The 24,092-nt window shown below is 39.6% G+C and overlaps 2 protein-coding genes across 8 annotated transcripts in view; both read left to right on the top strand.

Annotated features, from left to right (window-relative positions):
• mafgb (v-maf avian musculoaponeurotic fibrosarcoma oncogene homolog Gb) overlaps positions 1–2,788 on the top strand; it is a 30,476-nt gene extending 27,688 nt beyond the window's left edge. For all 6 annotated transcript variants that reach the window (XM_084395164.1, XM_084395165.1, XM_084395161.1 and 3 more), the window contains one exon: positions 1,265–2,788. In XM_084395164.1, the coding sequence (XP_084251290.1) occupies positions 1,265–1,729 (465 nt within the window). In that variant the 3' untranslated portion in view covers positions 1,730–2,788. The remainder of the gene's footprint in view (positions 1–1,264) is intronic.
• Positions 2,789–10,816: 8,028 nt separating this feature from the next.
• Positions 10,817–22,378, top strand: cp110 (centriolar coiled-coil protein 110). Of its 2 annotated transcripts, XM_084395119.1 has the most exons (11): positions 10,817–10,943; positions 11,116–11,258; positions 11,636–11,728; positions 13,066–14,443; positions 15,839–15,918; positions 17,535–17,639; positions 18,145–18,243; positions 18,411–18,500; positions 18,575–18,691; positions 21,961–22,028; positions 22,115–22,378. In XM_084395119.1, the coding sequence occupies exons 2-11, from the start codon at positions 11,118–11,120 to the stop codon at positions 22,218–22,220; spliced, it is 2,277 nt and encodes a 758-aa protein (XP_084251245.1). In that variant the 5' UTR covers positions 10,817–10,943; positions 11,116–11,117; the 3' UTR covers positions 22,221–22,378. The 2 variants fall into 2 exon arrangements, with proteins under 2 accessions (XP_084251245.1, XP_084251246.1); XM_084395120.1 differs by lacking the exon at positions 17,535–17,639.
• The last annotated feature ends 1,714 nt before the right edge of the window (positions 22,379–24,092 follow it).

Genomic DNA, 24,092 nt, shown 5'->3' with positions numbered 1-24,092 from the left:
TTTAGCAATTTAATAATTTATTAAAATTGTAACAATAATAGTTTTTATTTTTTCCAGAAAATCTGTAATGTCTTTTTCAGTTTTTCTAAATTCATTTTTTATTGTTTAATTATATTTTGATTTAAACTTTAGCAATGTATTTTTACTATGAATTATTTATGTATTTTTCGGAAATTCTGTGTTTGATTATTTAGCACAAATTTATTATCAAAATCGCTGGTATGAATGCATAAAACTTAAACAATTTAATTAATATTTTAAAAAATTGTAATTTTATTATTATTTATTTATTTTTTGCAAAAAAAGTGCTGTGGAAGAGACATTTAATGTTTAAATTAAAAACATGGATAAATAATTGAAAATAATGTTATAATAAACTATTATTATGAGTATTTACTAACTGTACTAAAGCAGTAAGCCCTGCGAAGCCGTGATTTACAGTGAATTTACAACAGCTGAGGGGCGTTGTTAGGCACGACGCAGAGCGGCTTACTCCATACAAATATTCATAAAATAAACACCAGCAACAAAAAATATAACGTTGTAACACATTTATTCCTCCGCCAAGCAATGTAGTTCCATTGCGCAGTAACACTAATGTAATGCGGTCACAGGTGTGTGTGTGTGTGTGTGTGGAGTCATTTACAACGGCTTCGAACGCGCCTCAACCAATCAGAATCAAGGACCGGAACTATCCGTTTCATAATATAAAGTTTTCTCACCGGTGAATGACACATGATATTGGTATTGCAGGAACGTTGTCTCCGGTCTTCTTGGCTGTCGTTCATGGCTTTGGACGGCGATTTGCAGGGAGGGCGGGACGTACGCTTTTAGTGCTATCAGGCTAAAGTTAGCATTTTCCCAGATGTCCTACTGCACCTTTAACGTTTTCCCGTTGATGTTCCTCCGACTCTCAGGTGACGGGTCTGACGGACGATGAAAACGGAGAGTTTCGTCACTATGTTGTTCTTCGTGTAAAGAAGCGAGCTTAAGTCAGCGAATAAAACACTGACACAATGATGAACAAGTCACAGTAATATTCGCAATAACATCGTTTTACTGAATAATCAAGTAGACATCATTTCTTAATTTATCTTTGTAAAGAAACTTCATTGTTTAACTGGCGACTCTCTGCCGTCTCAGACGACGACATCACTTCCTGTCGGCCACCATAACTTCTGTTGGGTGCAATTCGCAACCTCACCACTAGATGCCGCTAAAATTGACTTTAACGTTTTCCCGTTGCTGTTCTTCCATATCTCAGGTGAAGAGGGAGCCCGGCGAAAACGGGACGAGTCTGACGGACGATGAGCTGGTGTCCATGTCGGTCCGCGAGCTCAACCAGCACCTGCGCGGTCTGTCCAAAGAGGAGATCCTGCAGCTGAAGCAGCGCCGGCGCACGCTGAAGAACCGAGGCTACGCCGCCAGCTGCCGCGTCAAGCGCGTCACTCAGAAGGAGGAGCTCGAGAGGCAGAAGGCGGAGCTTCAGCAGGAGGTGGAGAAACTGGCTTCGGAAAACGCCAGTATGAAAGTGGAGCTGGACGCGCTTCGCTCCAAATACGAGGCCCTCCAGAGCTTCGCCAGAACTGTGGCCCGAGGGCCCGTTTCTAACGCGCCCGTGTCCCACCGCGGGCACTTGGCCTCCGTCATCGGGCCCCTCGTTCCCGGAAAGGTGGGAGCCACCAGTGTTATCACGATAGTCAAATCGAAAACCGACGCGAGGTCTTAGTACGGCACGCAGACGAAGGGTTGGTCAGTGCATGAGGGTTTAGGTGCGGGACTCGTCGTTCTCTTCTCCATTTCAGACAGACTGATCCGTTTTTGCTGCGATGCTCTCTATAATGTGGCTTACCAAAAGCGTGAAAGCACATCTAGGACGGTTTATTCACTTGGGCTTCCAAAACGAAAATCTCCAAATTACTTAAAAGTCTAAAAACATGCAGCCAAATTTTTCCTGGTGGATTGTGTGTAATATTGCTGTGAGATTTGTAATTTTTTGTACAAATATTGGCGACTTCGTATTGTGTTTTTCCACATGGGGTCCAAGTGTTTTATTGATGTGTGATCATTCAGTGTTTTATGTTGTTTGGAAATGTACTTTTTATACAGCGTTGTGTTTTTTGTTCTGTTTTTGGATATCTACTGTTTCGCCACTTTTTCCGTCCTTTTGTTTACGGACTGCAGGCACAAAACACTTTAAACCGTTCAGACTTCCAAACTCTTCCACCGTCTGGAACTGAAGGAGAGAGTATCAGCCAATGAGGAACTCCCTTTACCTGAGCCTAGTTTATGCACTGACCAATCACTGATGGGCAGGAGGAGTGGAGGCGGAGTCAAATCAGCTAATGTTGTTCATATGGTAGCTATCAGAATATTGCCACCAGTTTATGTGCTCCAGTCGTCGGTTTCAAGACAGGAGATCATTTTTATCGGCAAGGCAATAACATGTTTATGTTGTGTAACGTTAAATGAGGTTTTGTTTGCTTTGTGTAACCTTCTCTTGTCATTTGGTTGTGGTGTACTGCTTATTTCATGTTCAGCGAAGGTTAAAATGTCTCTCGTTGTCTGTAGATCCAGAGATTTATTTCATTTTTTTCCTGTGCCAGTTTTTTTTGTTTTGTTTTTTTACTAAGAATGAGAAAAAAAAAACAAGTTTCTGTTGTTGAAAGACTGACTGAAAGACATAAACTGGTGAAATCTCACAAGCTTTACCATAACTTTGTTGCTGTGACATTTGCGTAACGTATTCTAAGAATCTTTGTCTATATGGTGGAGTCTTGAATTTTATAAAAAAAAAAAAAAATGACAGAGTATCTTGCATTATTTATAAAACATTTAAAAAAAGAATTCTAAAGTTGTTTGATAGCTCTCTTTTTTGCAATTGTACCAAAAGTGGCTTAACTATTGAAGTCAATAGCTTTTTCTAGTGACTAGGCGCGTAAAACTGTGGACTAGCGCGTGTGGTGTGATTTGTACTGGTGAGGTGGCGGTGTTGTTTACGACGTGGATGTGATGCTCTTATCTTCTGATTTCAGCTCAGCGCAGGCGACGAGCGCCGCTTACCCAGAATCCCTGCAATAGTTTGTACGCGGTTTGTGTGTTCCATGTTTAAGTGGACGCGACACAAACTGAGGAGGGAAAGTGGCCGTATCGCCTGTGTTTGAGTCCTTTTTATGTGACGTGTGATTTTTATATATTTTTGGTGTAATACGTTTCTATGGTATATTTGTTGTTGTTTTTTTCTTCTTTTTTCTGTTGTTTTCTTTAAATGCCAGGGAAGTGATTCCTTTAAACGCACTGATTTAAACAAGCGATGTGATGTACGGTTGCTCTTCAATAATGCAAAGCTGCTCAAAATATTCCTTTTCTCAACCTTTAAAACAAAGAAAGATCTGTCTCTATCCCTATTATTCTCTCTTTTTTGCCAAAATACTTTCTCCATGAGGAAAAGATGTAAAAGCTGTTGTAATGCTGCGTTCATGTCTGTACCGTAATTATTAGAGATGCACCGATACTAAATTTCTCCACCGATACCGAAAGCCGATTATCCAGAATGATATCTGCCGATACCGATTATTCAGAATGAGATCTGCCGATACCGATTCAGAATGATGTCTGCCGATACCGATTATTCAGAATGATGTCTGCCGATACCGATTATTCAGAATGATATCTACCGATACGATTATTCAGAAAGATGTCTGCCGATACCGATAGCCGATTATCCAGAATGCCATCTGCCGATACCGATAACCGATTATTCAGAATGAGATCTGCCAATACTGATTATTCAGAATGAGATCTACCGATACCGATAGCCGATTATTCAGAATGATATCTACCGATACCGATTATTCAGAATGAGATCTACCGATACCGATAGCCGATTATTCAGAATGATATCTACCGATTATTCAGAATGAGATCTGCCGATACCGATTATTCAGAATGAGATCTGCCGATACCGATACCGATTATTCAGAATGAGATCTGCCGATACGATACGATTATTCAGAATGAGATCTGCCGATACCGATTATTCAGAATGAGATCTGCCGATACCGATACCGATTATTCAGAATGAGATCTGCCGATACCGATACCGATTATTCAGAATGAGATCTGCCGATACGATACGATTATTCAGAATGAGATCTGCCGATACCGATTATTCAGAATGAGATCTGCCGATACCGATACCGATTATTCAGAATGAGATCTGCCGATACCGATACGATTATTCAGAATGAGATCTGCCGATACCGATTATTCAGAATGAGATCTGCCGATACCGATAACCGATTATTCAGAATGAGATCTGCCGATACCGATACGATTATTCACAATGAGATCTGCCGATACCGATTATTCAGAATGAGATCTGCCGATACCGATAACCGATTATTCAGAATGAGATCTGCCGATAGCCGATTATTCAGAATGATATCTGCCGATAGCCGATTATTCAGAATGATATCTGCCGATAGCCGATTATTCAGAATGATATCTGCCGATAGCCGATTATTCAGAATGATATCTACCGATACCGATTATTCAGAATGATATCTACCAATACCGATTATTCAGAATGATATCTGCGATACCAATTATTCAGAATGATATCTGCCGATACCGATAGCCGATTATCCAGAATGATATCTGCCAATACCGATTATTCAGAATGATATCTGTCGATACCGATTATTCAGAATGATATCTGCCGATACCGATTATTCAGAATGATATCTGCCGATACCGATAGGCGATTATCCAGAATGATATCTGCCGATAGCCGATTATTCAGAATGATATCTGCCGATAGCCGATTATTCAGAATGATATCTGCCGATACCGATGGTTTGATTTTCTTAAGGTAAAAAATCTCTCCCTAATATTGTTATAAACTATACAGGGAACCCTCTCATTTGGTACTTTGCTATAAAATTAGAGGTTAAAATTAACAACAGAGCCTAAACTATTACATTCAACTGCTATTTATTTTCAGATATAATAAATTGTACAATAATTCAGATTATCAGTGAAGTACTGGGATAAAAGATTATAGTTCAGATATAAACACTGATGTCTACGGTAGCTATCAAAATAGAGTAAATCACCTTTTAAATGTAACTTGATGCTTCAAATAAAGATTGTACCAATTACATTGTTACACCAGTAGGTGGTGACAAGTGACTGTAAAAAAATGTATTTGTCATTGAATCATTCACTCAAGAGATCAAAAACGCTGATTCATCCAGTTCTGAAACAAGTCTTTATGAGTGAGTCATTGAATCATTCACTCAAGAGATCAAAAACGCTGATTCATCCAGTACTGAAACAAGCCTTTATGAGTGAGTCATTGAATCATTCACTCGAGATTTGTTCAAAAAAACTGATTCATCCAGTTCTGAAACAAGTCTTTATGAGTGAGTCATTGAATCATTCACTCGAGATTTGTTCAAAAACGCTGATTCATCCAGTACTAAAACAAGCCTTTATGAGTGAGTCATTGAATCATTCACCTGAGATTTGTTAAAAAAAAAAAAGATTCATCCAGTTCTGAAACAAGTCTTTATGAGTGAGTCATTGAATCATTCACTTGAGATTTGTTCAAAAAAACTGATTCATCCAGTTCTGAAACAAGTCTTTATGAGCGAGTCATTGAATCATTCACTCGAGATTTGTTAAAAAAAACTGATTCATCCAGTTCTGAAACAAGTCTTTATGAGTGAGTCATTGAATCATTCACTCGATTTGTTCAAAAACGCTGATTCATCCAGTACTAAAACAAGCCTTTATGAGTGAGTCATTGAATCATTCACTCGAGATTTGTTAAAAAAAACTGATTCATCCAGTACTGAAACAAGCCTTTAAGAATGAGTCATTGAATCATTCACTCGAGATTTGTTAAAAAAAAAAGATTCATCCAGTTCTGAAACAAGTCTTTAAGAGTGAGTCATTGAATCATTCACTCGAGATTTGTTAAAAAAAAACTGATTCATCCAGTACTGAAACAAGTCTTTATGAGTGAGTCATTGAATCATTCACTCAAGAGATCAAAAAAACTGATTCATCCAGTACTAAAACAAGTCTTTATGAGTGAGTCATTGAATCATTCATTCAAATAAACTTTTTTTAAATAGACTGCAGCAATTAACATTTTGTCAGAAGCTCTCGTGAATTGCATGTTATTTTGTTTAGTTGTCTATTCAGAATTGTGATTGTGAAGCTCTAACGCCACAGTTGCAAAAACGTTTGGATGCATATAAAGAACAGTTTGTACTTCTCGGTATCGTCAGTAATTGCGATATGATGTGAACGCAGTATTAACGCTCATCACAAGATTCTCCATTGTTTAGTCTAATCTTGTGACAAAAGGCCACATCTGCTTCAGAAGATTTGAGCTTCTCATCGATGATATAGTGGTGACTTCACCCGGTCCCGCCGCACTGATCTGGCATTTTAAGAACCAATTCATTGTAGGTATATTTGTACGACTTTTTTTTTTTATTTTTTTTTTTATCGATGTAAATCAACAGAAATAACTTCCTCTGACTGGCTAATCTGTGAAATCGTTTTGTAACAAAGTCTTTGCTCCATCTCGGCATTGCTTTCGTAACCAATGGTAGCGGTTTTGTGGCGTGTCCGGCATTGTATAGGCGGTTTTGACGACTAAAAAAAATTCTTCTAGCTTACTCGCAAACGATTATGATGATGATGATGATGATGATGACGATGTGATTTTCGTTGAAGTGTTCGTGTGTCAGGTAGCACTACTGCCCAATAATGACGTTCTCCGATCTCTCTTCCAGGAGGAGTGGCTTGTTGTCGTTATGGTCGTCGTGGTGACTTGTGATCCTATATGCAAATCAGCTGGTGGTAGGGAGGGGTCACGACCTCTCGGTAGGAGTAGTTTTCTGTCCTTGAAGTTGTCGTCCGTAAAAGCGCAACATTTCTGCAAAAAAAGAAAGCGATCGCCGTCTAGATTTACCCAACAAGGGCTTTGCAACTGAGCATTTAACCATCATTCTTCTTTCCTGTTAGAAACAGTGCCGTGTCCCAGGAGGCCGTTCGCTTAACAGTGAAGTAAGACAATCCTGTTTGTAGCCAAAACAGACACACACACACACACACACACGTCGGAATCTCCTTAATCATCCTTCCCTCAGGTCATTTTTGAGTGTTCAATAGAGGGGTCCAAGACCCTATCGGACTTTTGTCACACTTGAACCACGAATACACAACAACAAAAAAAACGTTTTGTGGTTGAAATTTTAAAAAGTAACAAATCCTTCCGTTGCGGGTCATTTTGACCTCTTTAGGAATGAATGAAATGCGAGGAATGCTTCAGTACACATAGAAAAACTTTCTCAAACTAAAAATGCTAAAACTTTACCAAAAAATGATAAAGTTAACTGACTTTAGGACCCAGTGGAACCTCACATTTGCTCCATATAGAGCTATAGCGCCATCTAGAGTCAACAAATACCATCTTATATATTTTTTTCCACAAGAGGTCGACAAAGACACACAATGTAAGATATTTCGAGCTGAATTAAAAGGGTTATGCATGAAATATCGAGTTATTTTGAATTTAAGCTGTGAGGAATGTGCTTAAATTACTATTTATTTATTTATTGATTGATCAAATCTAGCAATTTAAACGTAAATCAAATAAAAAATCTTCACAAAATGTGCATTCAAAAAAAGAAACAATATGATCAAAATGAAATAAAATGAGCTTTCTTGACAATAAAAATAAAAATTGTTTAGGGCTTCAGGTCATTTTGCCCCGCGAGGGAAAGACGTGTAATAAAGTGCGAGGGAAGGATGAGGTAAATCACTCGATCTGCTTGTGTGTCGTAGCGACGCGATCCTCCTGCGATCTGCGGAGGTCAGAGAGTCCCGAGCGCCGGGCTGTTGCTGGGCAGAGCCTGAACTACCTTTAAATCCAAAGCTTTGTCCTACTTCTCCTTGCAAACTCTCAGACTCACACATTATCTTGACTTTTATTCGCTCTTGTCACGGCCTGATGTGTTTCTGCTCGACTCCAGGGCCTCGTGGGACACGCATTATAAGATGTTTCATTTCAGGCTGAGGAAAAATGAGTGCAAATCTTCAAAGAGTTAATTTCTCCCGTTTGCTGTTTAACGGAGACCTGGCGTTTTCCCTGTTCGGGAAGGTTTCAATCATTAATATCTTTTTTTTTTCTTCTTTTTTTTTTTTTTTGCTGACTTTTCCTGTAGATTTGCTCTGTATTTCTCAGCGCTATTACTGGTGTTGGTCATAACCTGAAACAAAAGTGAAATAACATGATTTCAGACGCACTTGAGCTTATTAATATTGGATTTTCCCCCTTTTTCCCAACTTTTCCTCCCCTTTTCAGCGACTCGACGAGCTGTTCATACAGTATCTGATGTAAACGGTCAGAAATGTCAAGCTATAAATTGCTGTGAGTTTATTACGATGGATTTTTCTTTTTTTTTCGTCTAAAAAGAAACATTGTTTTTTCTGTATGGGGTGTATTACATTAAGATATAGTTCTTTGTATTGGGAAATATAGATACCGTGAAAGTCCATTTAATTGTAAGTATTTATCAACTAAGTTATTGTACTTTTTGCAATTTGTAGATAAGGAATATAATGTATTGGTATATAATGATGAAATTAACTGTATCAGTCAGTCTGGGGCGTCCTTTAATTTATTGATGTATATACTGTATGTTTGTTGATATACAGCTTACTTTATTTTGTATATGACTAATAAATACATTTTGAAAAACACCTGGTTTGTGAGGATGTGCTTCATTTGTCTCAGTTGTCATTTAATGACCTAATTGAACATGCATAAGAAATATTCCTGAATTAAACCCTTTTTTTAGGTGTGCCATGAATAGCATCGCCACATTTTATTTTTTTATTTTTTCCATGGACCCTGAAAAGCGAGGCTGAGAGAGAGAGAGAGAGAGAGAAAGGTACAGATGACCTAGTTTGAGCAGCTCTCGGCGGGTGTATTTCTGGCCTGACATTAGTAAAACATGACAGACTCATGAGGGACGTCTGTGACATTAGACAGATCTGTGTTTACTGATCATCATCATCATCATCATCATCATCATCATCATCATCACTGATGTCACTTCCTCCTCTTCACCACTGGCTTTACTCTACTGATAAATGAGAAATGGAAATAAACTGTCACGAATCCTCCTGGTTTTTGTTCACAACAGGAGGAATTGTGGCCATAAATCAGTTTATTCGGCTAATGTTTTGATGGTATAACGTGCATATTTTTATTTAGTGCTGGGCAACGATTAATCGCATCCAAAATAAAAGTTTGTGTTTACATAATATATGTGTGTGTGTGTGTACTGTGTATAAGTATTTTGTATATATAAATACACACAATTGCATATCTATTTAAGATAAATGGGTTATTTATATATAAAATATGTATATGTATATATAATATAGATTATAAATACAGTATATACGTACATATCTTAAATATAGGCTATACTTGCATATGTGTGTGTATTTATATATCCAAAATAATTAAACACAGTAGGCCTACACACACATATATTATGTAAACACAAACTTTTATTTTGGATGCGATTAATAATCGCAAAGCACTAAAAAGATTTTTGATTTCCATGATTAATGAATAATCCAGCTAACAGGGAACGTTCTCTCAAAGTTATACGCTGAAGTTCTTCCAGTTACGTTTATAGAACGTTCAAAGTTATCTGGCTTTTATTAATGTTTGCTCAAAAACATTATTTATATGTCATTGATGGAATGTTTTTAACTGAGATGTTAAGGTGGATGTTCGCCTAATGTTTTTATTTTTATTTTATGATACTGCTTGTTTCAGAATGTTCCGAGAGCAACGAAAAGTAACGTTCCCGTAATATTTGCAAAATATTAAAATGAAATGTTCCCTTAACGTTCGCATAAAGTTTATATATATATATATATATATATATATATATATATATATTTTTTTTTTTTTTTTTTATATATATATATTAAGCTTTGAACTTTTAGAGAAAATAATGGGGAATGTTACCAAAATATTATCTTAAAAGAAAAAGATATATTTAAAAAACATAGAAAAATGTCTACAGTGAACATATAGTCATCTTTGTTGGGAATATTTTGTCGACTGGAAAAATGCAGTAGCCTAATATTTAAAAAATAAAATAAAATAAAAAATCTTATAAAGGTGTAGGATGAATATTATTTACAAATTATAATTACAACACCTTTTCATGATGTCACTACATTTTAGCTTATCAGATTTTTGACTGATTTTAGATCATTAAAATATCTGAATCTTGACTGGTGATGAGTCCGTATTAGATCGCTTATGATTTATTTATTCTGTGAATGATTTTGCATCATCTTTTTGAGGTGAAAAATATGAAAATATGGTAAATGTGAGATCACTCTTTTCTAGAATCACTTCACTAATTTCAATCTGAGACACACTGATTTATACAGACTGCTATATTCTGCAATAACTGCTGATTATAAAACAGCCATTGTTCAATCTTTTGTTCTGCTGTAATACTGTCGAAATCCGTTCATCCGGGTCTCTAGGGGGCAGTAGAGCCTCTTTCCCGCTGATATCAGCGCTTGAATAGCGCGCGCATCGGGGACGTGTGGAAAACGCGGGCTGGATCTCAGTCTGCAGAGAGGTGTTCAAATGAATTTGTTTACAGACACATCCGAAATCTGAAATGGAATAATAGCTAAATAATAAACGTGATCTGTAAATCAATCGTTGAAATGTTGTTTGGGTTTAAACAGACGCTGTTGTTGTCAGTCCGGATCCAAATGTTGAGAAACTCCAGTCCGTTTTTAACGGCCGTTGCCGTGAGCGGAAGCGCTCGAGTGTAAACAAACATGCCGATCCAGATTTAACTTCACACACGCAGGTAAAACGCTTAGAAATATGATTTACCTGTAATATTCCTGCTTTACACTGTTGTAAACTTTAACAAAGCTGTTTGGGCATTTATAAAGTGTGTTTTAGGAGATTTTAACCATATATATGAGCAGAGCTGAGTCTGTTTGGTTTGATGTGTTTAATATCCCGATGTGTTTCAGTCATGGAGAGTTATGAAGATTTTATTCAGAGACTTTATAACAGTCATCATAATGATGATGATGATGATGATGATGATGATGACGACTCGCAGAAACTTTCGTCAGTGATTGTGTTTCATGGAGCTCATATTCTTCCTCCTCTGGTATGAATATCATCAGCATCACATTCAGATCTTCTCATCATACATGCACATATATATATATATATAATCATTTTCTTTCTTTCTAAATATCATAATCATTTGTTAACAACAAACTAGTATTCATTACTTCAATGAGCTCATTGTTTCTGCCTTAAATTATTAAATTGTTTAAATCAACACATTTTTATCTAACTGATTTTGTATATGTGCATTTCAGAAATACATAACTTACAGTTTCCTCTGATATCAGATCACTGTAAGCTGTAATGTGGACTCATGCACTTTCTGTAAAGCTGCTTAGAGATGACGTGTATTGTGAAAAGCACTATAAAAATAAATGTGAATTAAATATGTGTGTGTGTGTGTGTGTGTGTCAGCTGAACGAGCAGCAGAGAGACGAGATGAGACGACTGCGAGAAGCAGCCATGAGTCTGATGAAGAGGAGGAGCGAGGAAGAGTCTCACATCAGCGTGAGTTTCACACACACTTCATAGACATGATGACCTGATACTGATTATTATGTTTACGGTATTTAATGGCTGATAAATGATATATAATGGTTTATGTATGCTGATTTTTATTAAAGCGTCAATCTAGAAATCATACATCAGAATGTTCCTCTCTTTACCTTCTTAACCCTCTGGTGCTCTTCGTCATTTCTGACTGAACATTTTTACATTTGTTTTATTTACGACACTTGGTAACGGTAACTTGGTAAAGGTTTGGCACTTCCTGTGTGAACACACACACACACACACACACACACACACACACACAAAAAAATCATGGACATGATTGGAACAGGTTTAATGGTCCTGAAAAAAACACTTGAACAAAAATGAACGTGAGACGAAGTTCCTCTAGTGGAAGCGTTTGGTACTGCGGCCACACACACTCTCACTGAAAGATCATTTTTGAAATATCAAGCTCAAATTTTGAACACAACTTGTTTAGATTTATGGTTTTGATTTTAAAACATGTTTTTTAAAATATATATTTCATATACATTTTTTTCATTTTTCATAACAATAAACGTAAAATTCTTAACTTTAAAAAATTTATAAAAAATCACTTCTTTTAAGTTCACTTTTTAAAACTTAACTTGCGTCTGCGCTCTAAAGCATTCAAGATTTACGACAGTTTAGGTTGGACATTTAATTTACTTTTCTATGCTCAAAAAGTGAATAAATGGATTATAAATACAGTGTAAATATAATTTAGAACCATAAAATCCCCTAAAAATACAAAATATGAAATAAAAAACATCAAACTAAAATATAGTACATTCCTTTCATTAAAGAAATCTGTCATTTCTGACCGACATGTGAAGAGGACCAGAGGGTGGTGCAGTAAGCAAGTTTTGAGAAACACTTTTGATATTTGAAATCACCAAAACAAACACGCCCCTATCTCTATAGCTCCGCCCCCAAATCATTGAACATGCAATGCAACACAGGCACCTCCCCCTAATGAGTGGACACGCCCCTTACTGCTGATTGGCTACAAGTGTGTTTTGGTGCTTCTGGAGTTTCTCAGTAATCGCTTACTGCACCTTTAATTCATCTTCATAATAAAATGATTTGCGAACATTGTTTCATAGTTTATCTTTAATGCACAGTAGAAATTCAGCTTACTGTAATTTGATACTTTTTTAACATGGTATTTCAAGTCAAGTCACAGCGCTTTTAACACTACAGATTGTTTTAAAGCAGCTTTACAGAGATAACAGGAAAATACTGCAACAAAGCTTGAGAAAAATAAACTTTTATCTCATATATATTGTGCTCTTCCTCACATTGTGTGTCAGTTCACCGACGTGAGGCTCAGTGATGCTGAACGACACGCGTACAAGAGTGATGACATCATCTCATCCGCTCCCTTCACGTCAACCGGCCGATCAGCCAATCAGCTGCGAGCTTTTCCAGGTGAAACCGGTTCGCTGCAGAACAGCCAGATCACGGTTCGGTTTGAGGGCGTCGGATGCGAAACGCACAGACCAGCTGACCCACCTGACGACCACATGATGATGATGTCATCAGGGTACGTGACCAATGACAACACTGATGTCACGTGTCATTCCAGCTGGATTGAAGGAGCCGCCCACTTGGATACGACACAACGAAACACTACAGGAAGTGACATAATTAGTCACGCTCCAGTAGACGGAGCATTTTTAGAGGAAAAGGAAGAGGAGGAGGTCGTAAATAATGTTCCAGAACTGGAAAACCCTCAATCTGACCCGGATGAGGGTCCGTATCGGATGAGCCTTCAAAACCTACTAAAGAAATCCCAGGAGTACCGGCGGCGCCAGCGCGCAGCCCGAGCGCTCAAACCCGAGCCCGACGAGCACAGCCTGTCCGATAAGGAGAACCAGGAACTCCTTCCCAAACTCACGTGCAAGACAGACCCGAGGAAAACCAGGGAGAAGAGGAAGGACAACACGGATCACGTGATCAATAACGCTCTGATTGACACTCTTCCTCACGCCACGTCTACATCACTTCCTTTTAAATCCGATTCTTTGTTCGTCTCCAAACAGACTCCGGTCCGCATCTCCGGATCTAAGAGATTCACTAACATCCCAGCGCCCAAGTTCTGCTTAAGTCCTGTACGCTGCGTCAAAAAATCCAGCAGGATTCCCGGTCTGGTTCGGAAAACCCTGAGCGAGTCTGAGTCTGATCCCAACATCTCGTCGAGTAAAGCTGGGATGATGTCGGAGCAAACGGAGCAGATCGCTCAGCTCGAGCTGAACCTGTCCAGTCTTAAAGCGCTGATCTCAGACCTGGAGTCGACGCTCACGCTCTCACAGAAACATCCCGCCACCGTCACTCTCAGTCCGACGCTCCAGCTAGAGGATTGTGGGATTGTGGAAGAGGACTCAAACTCAAACTCAAGTCAAACGCTCCAGCTAGAGGATTGTGGGATTGGGCAAGAAAACTCAAACTCCATTCAAACCAGTCATTCAGTCGTAGGCGCCCTCAATCATTCTGGGAAAACCAGTGCAGATGAAGCAGAGAGCTCTCTGATTGGCTCGTCATACGATGTCTACGCCCCCTCCAGTCTGTGGACGCAGTTGACCCCTGAGACGAGAGGTCACGAGGTCGTGTCTCGGGTCAAACGAAAGCTCCTGATGAACGAGTGTGACGCGTTCTCTCCGGGAAGAGCCGGATCCAGCACGCCTAGAGGTAGAGCTGTGTGTTTAACACACTCACACTTCTCCCGCTCAAACATTACACTCTTTAATGTTTTATGTTATTTGTTCAGGACTATTTTTTATTTTGAGGGAATTTTATGGTACTAAGTAATATTTATGCAATTATGATGATCCATTTGTGCTGGGCAACAATTAATTTCAAAATTTCAAAATAAAAGTTTGTTTACCTACACACACACTCATGTATACAGGGTGGGCCATTTATATGGATACACCGTAATAACATGGGAATGGTTGGTGATATTAAAGTCCTGTTTGTGGCACATTAGTATATGTGAGGGGGCAAACTCCTCAAGATGGGTGGTGACCATGGTGGCCATTTAGAAGTCGGCCATCTTGGATACAACTTTTGTTTTTTCAATAGGAAGAGGGCCATGTGACACATCAAACTTATTGGTAATGTCACAAGAAAAACAATGGTGTGCTTGGTTTCAACGTAACTTTATTCGTTCATGAGTTATTTACAAGTTTCTCTTTGTTCAAAATTCACTCCTCACGTGTTAACCTCTTCGACATGTCAATGGCTGTGAACAAAGAGAAACTTGTAAATAACTCATGAACGAATAGAAGGATGATGGCCGAGATGATGGGGAGCAGAGAAGGGAGGCAGGATTTGACAAGATTTGTAGGTAGAGGGTCGAGTTGACATGTGGACAGTTTGGATTTCTGGATGAGTTCGGTGAGTTCTGAGAGGGAGGGCACAATGGCCACCATGGTCACCACCCATCTTGAGGAGTTTGCCCCCTCACATATACTAATGTGCCACAAACAGGACTTTAATATCACCAACCATTCCCATGTTATTACGGTGTATCCATATAAATGGCCCACCCTGTATATTAACCGTGATTAATCGTTGCCCAGCACAAAATACAATACAATTAATTAATCCATATATAATCCAAATAATCCATATTTTTATGTGAGTTTATATTAACTATTAACTGCCTCAATAATCTCTTAATTATTGCTTATTAATAGTTGGTGAGGTTGTTGAGTTTCGGTTAGAGATGGAGTGATGTGAACATCGGCTGAAACCGATAACCGTTAATTCTTTATTTTTAAAAAGCCGATAACCGATATATTGTCCGATAAATCTAAATCCAAGTTTTTATATCATTTTTGAGAGCCTGATTACAAAAACAAAAGTCTGAAAATGTTTTGAGGCGAGACTGAACAGAAACTGTACTGTATTCTTCACTTCCAAATATTCAGATCTTCAAGCTTTTATGGAGGAAATATCGTTTAAATGCTGAAAAATTCTGTCCACAAAAATGTTGGAAATGGTGCGAATGTGAATATATATGAAGTGAAACCAAATTAAACGTCATGTGACTGAACTCTCAGCTGCTGTTTATGTGTTCAGTGATGTCATCATCAGTGCAGGATGATCATGTGACGGCGCTGATGGAGGAAGAGCGCAGACAACAACACGAACTCCTGCAGGTGAGAAACACACACACACACACACACACACACACACACACACACACACACACACACATCAGACACGCTGCCGGCCCTTTAAAGGTGCAGTGTGTAAGTTTTAGCGGCATCTAGTGGTGAGGTTGCGAACTGCACCCAACAGAAGTTACGGTGGCCGACAGGAAGTGATGTCGTCGTCTGAGACAGCAGAGAGTAGCCAGTTAAACAATGAGGTTTCTTTACAAAGATCAATTAAGAAATTATGTTTACTTGATTATTCAGTAAAGCGATGTTATTGCGGATATTACTGTCACTTGTTCATCATTGTGTCAGTGTTTTATCCGCTGACTTTAGTTCGCTTCTTTACACGAAGAACAACATAGTGACGAAACGCGTTTGTCCACTCAGGGCCACCGTAGAAACATGTGGATGTAAGCGGACCCGCGGTGTGTGTAGAGAGAAACGCCTCATTCTAAGCTAATAAACACATAACGCTTCATTATGTAAGATCTTTATACACCACTGAACACATAGTTATGAATATGATATTGCATTTCTGTCATCAGATCCTCCTGAATATCACACACTGCAGCTTTAAGAGTTCTGTGTGCGAACGCCATTTCACATCTTCATGTGGATATTAAAGAGAAAGTGCATGAGCTTCACGGGGTTCTCCTTCAGGTCCTGTAGCTGCTCATGACGCCATTAATCACCGCCTCTAATTTATGCATCGAACAGGCTTTAATGAACACAGAGGGTGTGTGTGTGTGTGTGTGTGTGTGTGTGTGTGTGTGTTCACTGTGGGAACTGACAGAGAAAATGATGATTATTGTGTTTAATTCATGAGCCGCTGATCTTCACACACACACACACACACACACACACACACACACACACACACACACACACACACACCTGTGTGTCTCTGTCCTGCTTTCATCTCTATTCTCTCGCTTCGTCTTTCTGAAGTGTTTTATTGGCATGACAGGATGACCAAAACAATAAAAACATTTCAGCTATATTGTTATGTTTCTGAAAGAGTCTCTTCTGCTCAAGGCTGCGTTTATTTGATCAGAAATACAGTAAAACTGTGAAATATTATGACAATTTAAAATAACTGTTTTCTATGTGAATATACAGTACAGTGTAATTTATTCCTGTGATCAAAGCTGAATGTTCAGCATCATTACTCCAGTCTTCAGTGTCACATGATGCTTCACAAATCACTCTAATATGATGATTTGATGATCAAGAATCACATTTTATTTACATTATAATAATATTTCATTGTTTTTACTGTATTTTTGATCAAATAAACGCAGCTTTGCTGAGCAGAAGAGACTGTTCTGAACATGTTAGTGATTGTGTCTCAGGATCTCTCTGTCTTAAAGTGAAATGGTTGTGTGTGATTGTTTGTGTTGTGTGTGTGTGTGTGTGTGTGTGTGTGTGTGTGTGTGTGTGTGTGTGTGTGTGATTGGTTGTGTTGTGTGTGTGTGATTGGTTGTGTTGTGTGTGTGTGTGATTGGTTGTGTTGTGTGTGTGTGTGTGTGTGTGTGTGTGATTGGTTGTGTTGTGTGTGTGTGATTGGTTGTGTTGTGTGTGTGTGTGATTGGTCTGTGGTTCTGTCTCTCCATCAGTCGTTAGCGGTGCGGTTCCAGTTCCTGCGGAGTGTGTCCTTCTCACGTCTGGAGGACACGACGACCTCATCTGTCTGCACACACACTGGGCTCACAGACTCACGGGTGCGACACACACACACACACACACACACACACACACACACACACTCACACACACACTGGGCTCACAGACTCACGGGTGCGACACACACACACACACACACACACACACACACTCACACACACACTGGGCTCACAGACTCACGGGTGCGACACACACACACACACACACACACACACACACACACACACACACACACACACACACACACACACACACACACTCACACACACACTGGGCTCACAGACTCACGGGTGCGACACACACACACACACACACACACACACACACTCACACACACACTGGGCTCACAGACTCACGGGTGCGACACACACACACACACACACACACACACACACACTCACACACACACTGGGCTCACAGACTCACGGGTGCGACACACACACACACACACACACACACTCACACACACACTGGGCTCACAGACTCTCACACACACACACTCTGATGAGTCTGGTGCTTATCTCTCTCTCTCTCTCTCTGCAGTGGCGTGTGTGTGTGTCTCTGCCGGCGCTGGCGAGGGGTTTTCTGACCCGGAGACTCCTGCGCACAGAACGCGTGTCACGCATCATCACCACCATCAAGGTCCGCTCTGTTTAAATACAATAATATAGATATACACACACACATATATATAGATATACACACACACATATATATAATTGTTTTGGGAGGATTGGATAATATCTACAACTTCCATAAAGAGTTTTGATTGGAGGTTGTGTGTGTGTGTGTGTGTGTGTTTCTCTCAGGACACACAGATGTTCCTGCTGGCGTTCCCGAAGCAGACGCTCGGCGCCGGTCGACTCGACCTCATGTTGCAGGAGCGCGTCACACTGCAGGTCAGACGTCTCTCTGAACACCACAGGTCACATGACGCTCACATGACGCTCACATGACTCTCTCTCTCCTCCAGCTGCGCGCGGCGCGTCACGAGCTGCACCAGATCTTCTTCAGCTCCAGCGTGTGTGAACGCATGCAGATGATCCGCTGCGACCGCGAGCTGAGCCGAGAGCGGACGCTCCGAACACACGTGAGCGACTCCTCACACACACACACACACACACACACACGGGAGAACTCTGGGGAACAGGGCTGGGGGTCGAAAAACCATTACGATTCTGGAATCGGATACTTGTTATAAAATGAATATTTCTATTGCCTCTTATCGATTCCTTTGTGAGTGTTTCAATATGACTCTGAACCATTCAAGCGTGAGGCGGTTTCAGTGCTACACATGTGCGCCTGTATAGTGCAGCTCTCAGGGTTGCAGAGGGGCGGAACATTTCTGGTAGATTTCCATGGGAAGTTAAACTGGGGAATTTTGAAAATATTCCATATTACCACGGCAACCGCTCGCGCGTCCACTCTGAAAGTAACTGTACACATAAGAGACGGATAGATACATTACTTAAGGTTATTTCTATTCGTTAGAATATTGATATATGAACTTGTTGTCAAGTAAGCCCCGTTGCGAGCATGTGCGTCTCTCTAAACGTTCAGTGTGCTGCACTGCTCTAGTTCTAGACTTCTGCGCCCCCCCCCTGAAAATATCACGTTCATTTTGAAAACGAAATTCCTCTTGTGGATCCTCTTGGTCTTTCTTCATGTTTCTTTGACAAATCTCAGTGTCTCAGTCTCACGCACGCTGCACGCGAGCTAACCACGCCTACTTATCTACATGTTGCGGTATACACGGAATAAAGAAATCTGTTACGGTTGACATTTTCTACCGCGGTAACAATACCGCCCAGCCCTACTTATGTGGTAAATAAAGTTATGCTAGCTTATTTAGCATCTAACTTATCAGCTTGCTATCTACTAGATGAATACATTTGTATGTGATATTCGCAATTGAAACATTTAATAAATATATTTCCCCATAATATCATCAAAACTTACTTCACTTTGTTTAGTCCACAGGCTCAAATGTGTGCCTTCAATAGTCTTGTGCTTTGGGCTTCTGTACATGTGATGGAGGCGTGCACAGTGCCAGTAGGGGGTGTGGTCTCTGTAGGCGTGCGCAGTGCCAGTAGGGGGTGTGGTCTCTGTAGGCGTGCACAGTGCCAGTAGGGGGTGTGGCCTCTGTAGGCGTGCACAGTGCCAGTAGGGGGTGTGGTCTCTGTAGGCGTGCACAGTGCCAGTAGGGGGTGTGGTCTCTGTAGGCGTGTGGTCTCTGTAGGCGTGTGGTCTCTGTAGGCGTGCACAGTGCCAGTAGGGGGTGTGGTCTCTGTAGGCGTGCACAGTGCCAGTAGGGGGTGTGGTCTCTGTAGGCGTGCACAGTGCCAGTAGGGGGTGTGGTCTCTGTAGGCGTGCACAGTGCCAGTAGGGGGTGTGGCCTCTGTAGGCGTGCACAGTGCCAGTAGGGGGTGTGGTCTCTGTAGGCGTGCACAGTGCCAGTAGGGGGTGTGGTCTCTGTAGGCGTGTGGTCTCTGTAGGCGTGCACAGTGCCAGTAGGGGGTGTGGTCTCTGTAGGCGTGCACAGTGCCAGTAGGGGGTGTGGTCTCTGTAGGCGTGCACAGTGCCAGTAGGGGGTGTGGTCTCTGTAGGCGTGCACAGTGCCAGTAGGGGGTGTGGTCTCTGTAGGCGTGCAGTAGGCAGTGTGCTATGTGCATGTGATTGAGGAATGGCATGGAAATTCAAGTGTATTTGAATGGCATCTGTTTGTTTTAGTCAAGATTATGCTAAAATATACTTTCCTCAACTATATTTAAGTTCCTTATGAAGAGCCAACCTTCAACTTTGAAAATTCCCAGTTTATTCCCATAAATTCCTGTTAATTCCCTTAAATTCCCATTAATTCCCATGGAAAGTTTCCATCTTTGAAAATTCCCAGAATTTTGCAACCCTACAGCTCTTAAAGTGACAGCAGCCTAATTTAAAGTTGACCATTTAAAGTTTACATTTCATATAACTTTATTATTATTATTAAAAAAAGGTGTAATTGAAGTGTTTGTATACAAATCAGTTCATTTGTACCTTCAATATTACAGTGGGCTAATGAAGCCTATAGGCTACCACTGACTCCCACAGTTACAGCATTACTGAAGAGATGTGTTTCCTTGAGAACATCTGCCATGTGTTGTCCCTGATGTCCACAATAATCAATATTGAATCGAATCGAATTGTGAAATTTCCTATTATTAGGAAAAACAGCCCTAATAATAACACTAATATGCCGTCTCTATAATAACACTAATCAAACAACAGAAGACAGAGAGAAAATTCACTCGTTCTTCACTGAATAACTTTAGTAACTATATTTGTAATGTATATATTATTTATAAAGTGCAGTGTTATTGTACATTTGATTCGTTTCTGAACCTGAAAAACTTAAAACACTGTTTATTTCAATCGTATTTGTTGCAATTGCTCATTTTTTATTTGTTCTTTTTTAATTCCTGAGTGTTTATTGCCTTTAATAAAGCTTGAAATGTACATTAGTTCTGCTAGTTGTTCTTCTATGGTGGTTTTAAACCGCAGGCGCACGTTCCTTCAGTAAGAGTTCTCTATCCTGTGGATTTCTGTTCATGATATTCAGATACAATTAATTGTTTTGCAATAAGACTAAACGTGAATGATATCTACGTTTTTTTTCCATAATTGGAATCGAAATTAGGAATCGATAAGAATCGATAAGCAGAATTGAAATAGGAATCATTAAAATTAAAACGATACTCAACCCTAATTATGAATAATTGCTCAAAACTACAGAAATATGACCGTTCTTTTGACAGTGTGAAAGTTAGTCAGAAATAATCAAACTTTTCCGATTATTTTTCTCGAAATTTAACAAAACATTTTCTCACAAAACGACTTTTTTCACTGAATTTAACGAGTTTATTCTCAACATTTTTTTCTGGAAATATAACGAGTTTAATCTCTCATTATAATGACTTTAATCTCGAGATGGTTTTATTTCTATCATTGCTTGGCCCCAATCCTCTTCTGTAGCTTTTGGAGAGAGATTAGATTCTCTATTAAATAAAATACAGTGTGTGACTTTATACATTTTGTGATTTAATTTTGTTTCTTTGTGTGATTTAGGTTTTTTGTAATTCTATTTTTATTATCTGTTATTATTAATATAAAGAGAGAGGGATATTTTTTTTTCCTGCTGATACATTTTTTTTTCATGGGGTTATTATAGATTATATTATTTGTATTTATTTTTTGAATGATTAGATATTTAATATTTTCATATTTTTATTTATTTAGATGTTGTGGGGTATTAGATCTATATTTTTAGAGTGAATGATTAGACATGAAAGATGATTGATGAGTGTCTTCTGTGTGTTTCAGGATCATAAAGCGCAGGGATTCCTCTCGGACGCCACCAGGAAAGCTCTCGAACGCAAGAAGCGGCTCATGTGAGTGAACCTGCAGAACACACACGTCACATGACAGAGATGACCTCACTGATAACACGTGTGTGTGTGTGTGTGTGTGTCGTCAGGCTGCAGAGATCAGCGGACCGGAAGAAGTTCTCACCGTCTGAGGAGGAGAAATGGAAACTCGTGCCAAAGATTTGTGGTGTTTCGAAGAGAATCTCAGCGCGATGACGAAGCCTCTTATAGCCGTGTTTTATATTAGTGTGTTCAAACATTTGCCAACTTTCCAGTGTGCTTTTATTTATGTTTCCCCTGAGGTGCTGAAGCTCTGAAGCTCATTTACTGCTGGGTTTCTGTCTTTGTACACTTTAATAAATTATTAATAATAATTGTTGTATTTTATTTCCTCAAACAAAAAACGTCCTCAAACTTTTTTGTTAGTTGGATCATTTTCCTTTTGTGTAATTGGATAATCTACTTTTATGTTTGTGGTGATCATTTTTTTCATGGAGGGGCTGATTAGAATTTATTTGATCAGTTTTTGTTTGAGGGGTTGATTAGATTTTTTTTAGTAGCAATTTTTTATGATTGCATTATATTTTCAGTTTTCTTTTTTAATTGATTTTATTTTTATTTCATGCTTTTATTTTTGGGGTGTGATTAAATATTTTCTTTGAATTTTTTTTTTTCTTTGGGTAAGAATTTTTTTATTTAGCCATTTCATCATTTTCTCAAACAAACAAACAAAAACATCTAAAACAATTGATTTTGAAAGCATTTTTTTCAATAACTGATGCAGGATCATCACAAGAAAACAGAAATCTGAAATGTTTTCATGTTTCAACCCTCAATTATTGAAGCAACTAAATGAATATGATTCAGTGATGTCATCATATTGATGCGACTTTTGAAGCTTTTAAAAATTAGTGCCATAAAAAAATCCAAAAAACATTTGGATGATTTTATATAATGAATTTGATTATTAATAAATGTCAAGCCAGTCTTGCTCATGCAATCATGTCAATTAAAGTAAAAAGTTTAGTTTTGTGATTCAGCTTTTATTTGTTTTTCTTTTTTAAGAGTTTGTTTTCTTTTTGGGGGTTTATATATATAATTATTTTCCATGACTAGAGTATCTATGCAAGAAACACATTTGGATTGACGTCGTTATGGATTAATCCGTTACGTTGTTAAAAAGTTAACCTGGATCAGTCTTTGACAGAAATATAAAACACTGGTTTTCGTCTTGTTTTATTTAAACGGTGTTGCAAACGAGCGGCGATCTAGAATCCTGAGTGCGGACGAGCTGCTCAACAAACAAAAGTTTTCTTTCTTTTTTTATAGAAAAACAAGACAACAAACACCCTTTTAAAACATATGTATATTTTCAGTTGTATAATGCGTACATATTCTTCTCATTTAAATAATCTAAATACAATCTGTGATGTTTGATTGACAATTTACAAACAAACAGCGCGTGAAACTGTTCATGACGTCACAGGCTGAATCCCAGCATCCCGTCCGACACCCAGAGTGTGTGTGAGTGAGAGTCCGGAGGATCCTGATCCGGTCCGACACCCAGAGAGTGTGTGTGAGAGTCCGGAGGATCCTGATCCGGTCCGACACCCAGAGTGTGTGTGAGAGTCCGGAGGATCCTGATCCGGTCCGACACCCAGAGTGTGTGAGAGTCCGGAGGATCCTGATCCGGTCCGACACCCAGAGAGTGTGTGTGAGAGTCCAGAGGATCCTGATCCGGTCCGACACCCAGAGTGTGTGTGAGAGAGTCCAGAGGATCCTGATCCGGTCCGACACCCAGAGTGTGTGTGAGAGAGTCCAGAGGATCCTGATCCGGTCCGACACCCAGAGAGTGTGTGTGAGAGTCCGGAGGATCCTGATCCGGTCCGACATCCAGAGTGTGTGTGAGAGTCCGGAGGATCCTGATCCGGCGACACCCAGAGAGTGTGTGTGAGAGTCCGGAGGATCCTGATCCGGTCCGACACCCAGAGAGTGTGTGTGAGAGTCCGGAGGATCCTGATCCGGTCCGACACCCAGAGTGTGTGTGAGAGTCCGGAGGATCCTGATCCGGTCCGACACCCAGAGAGT

This window comes from Rutilus rutilus (assembly GCF_951802725.1).
Source record: "Rutilus rutilus genome assembly, chromosome: 22".
Taxonomy (NCBI): domain Eukaryota; kingdom Metazoa; phylum Chordata; class Actinopteri; order Cypriniformes; family Leuciscidae; genus Rutilus; species Rutilus rutilus.
Note: the sequence above shows the minus strand (reverse complement) of the source record. Positions and strands in the feature narration are given on the sequence as shown.

Coding starts and splice junctions, on each gene's coding strand:
- cp110 (XM_084395119.1), top strand. CDS start 11,118: ATGGAGAGTTATGAAGATTTTATTCAGAGACTTTATAACAGTCATCAT. Junction 15,919..17,534: donor AACAACACGAACTCCTGCAG/GTGAGAAACACA, acceptor TCTCTCCATCAG/TCGTTAGCGGTGCGGTTCCA. Junction 22,029..22,114: donor GAACGCAAGAAGCGGCTCAT/GTGAGTGAACCT, acceptor GTGTGTCGTCAG/GCTGCAGAGATCAGCGGACC.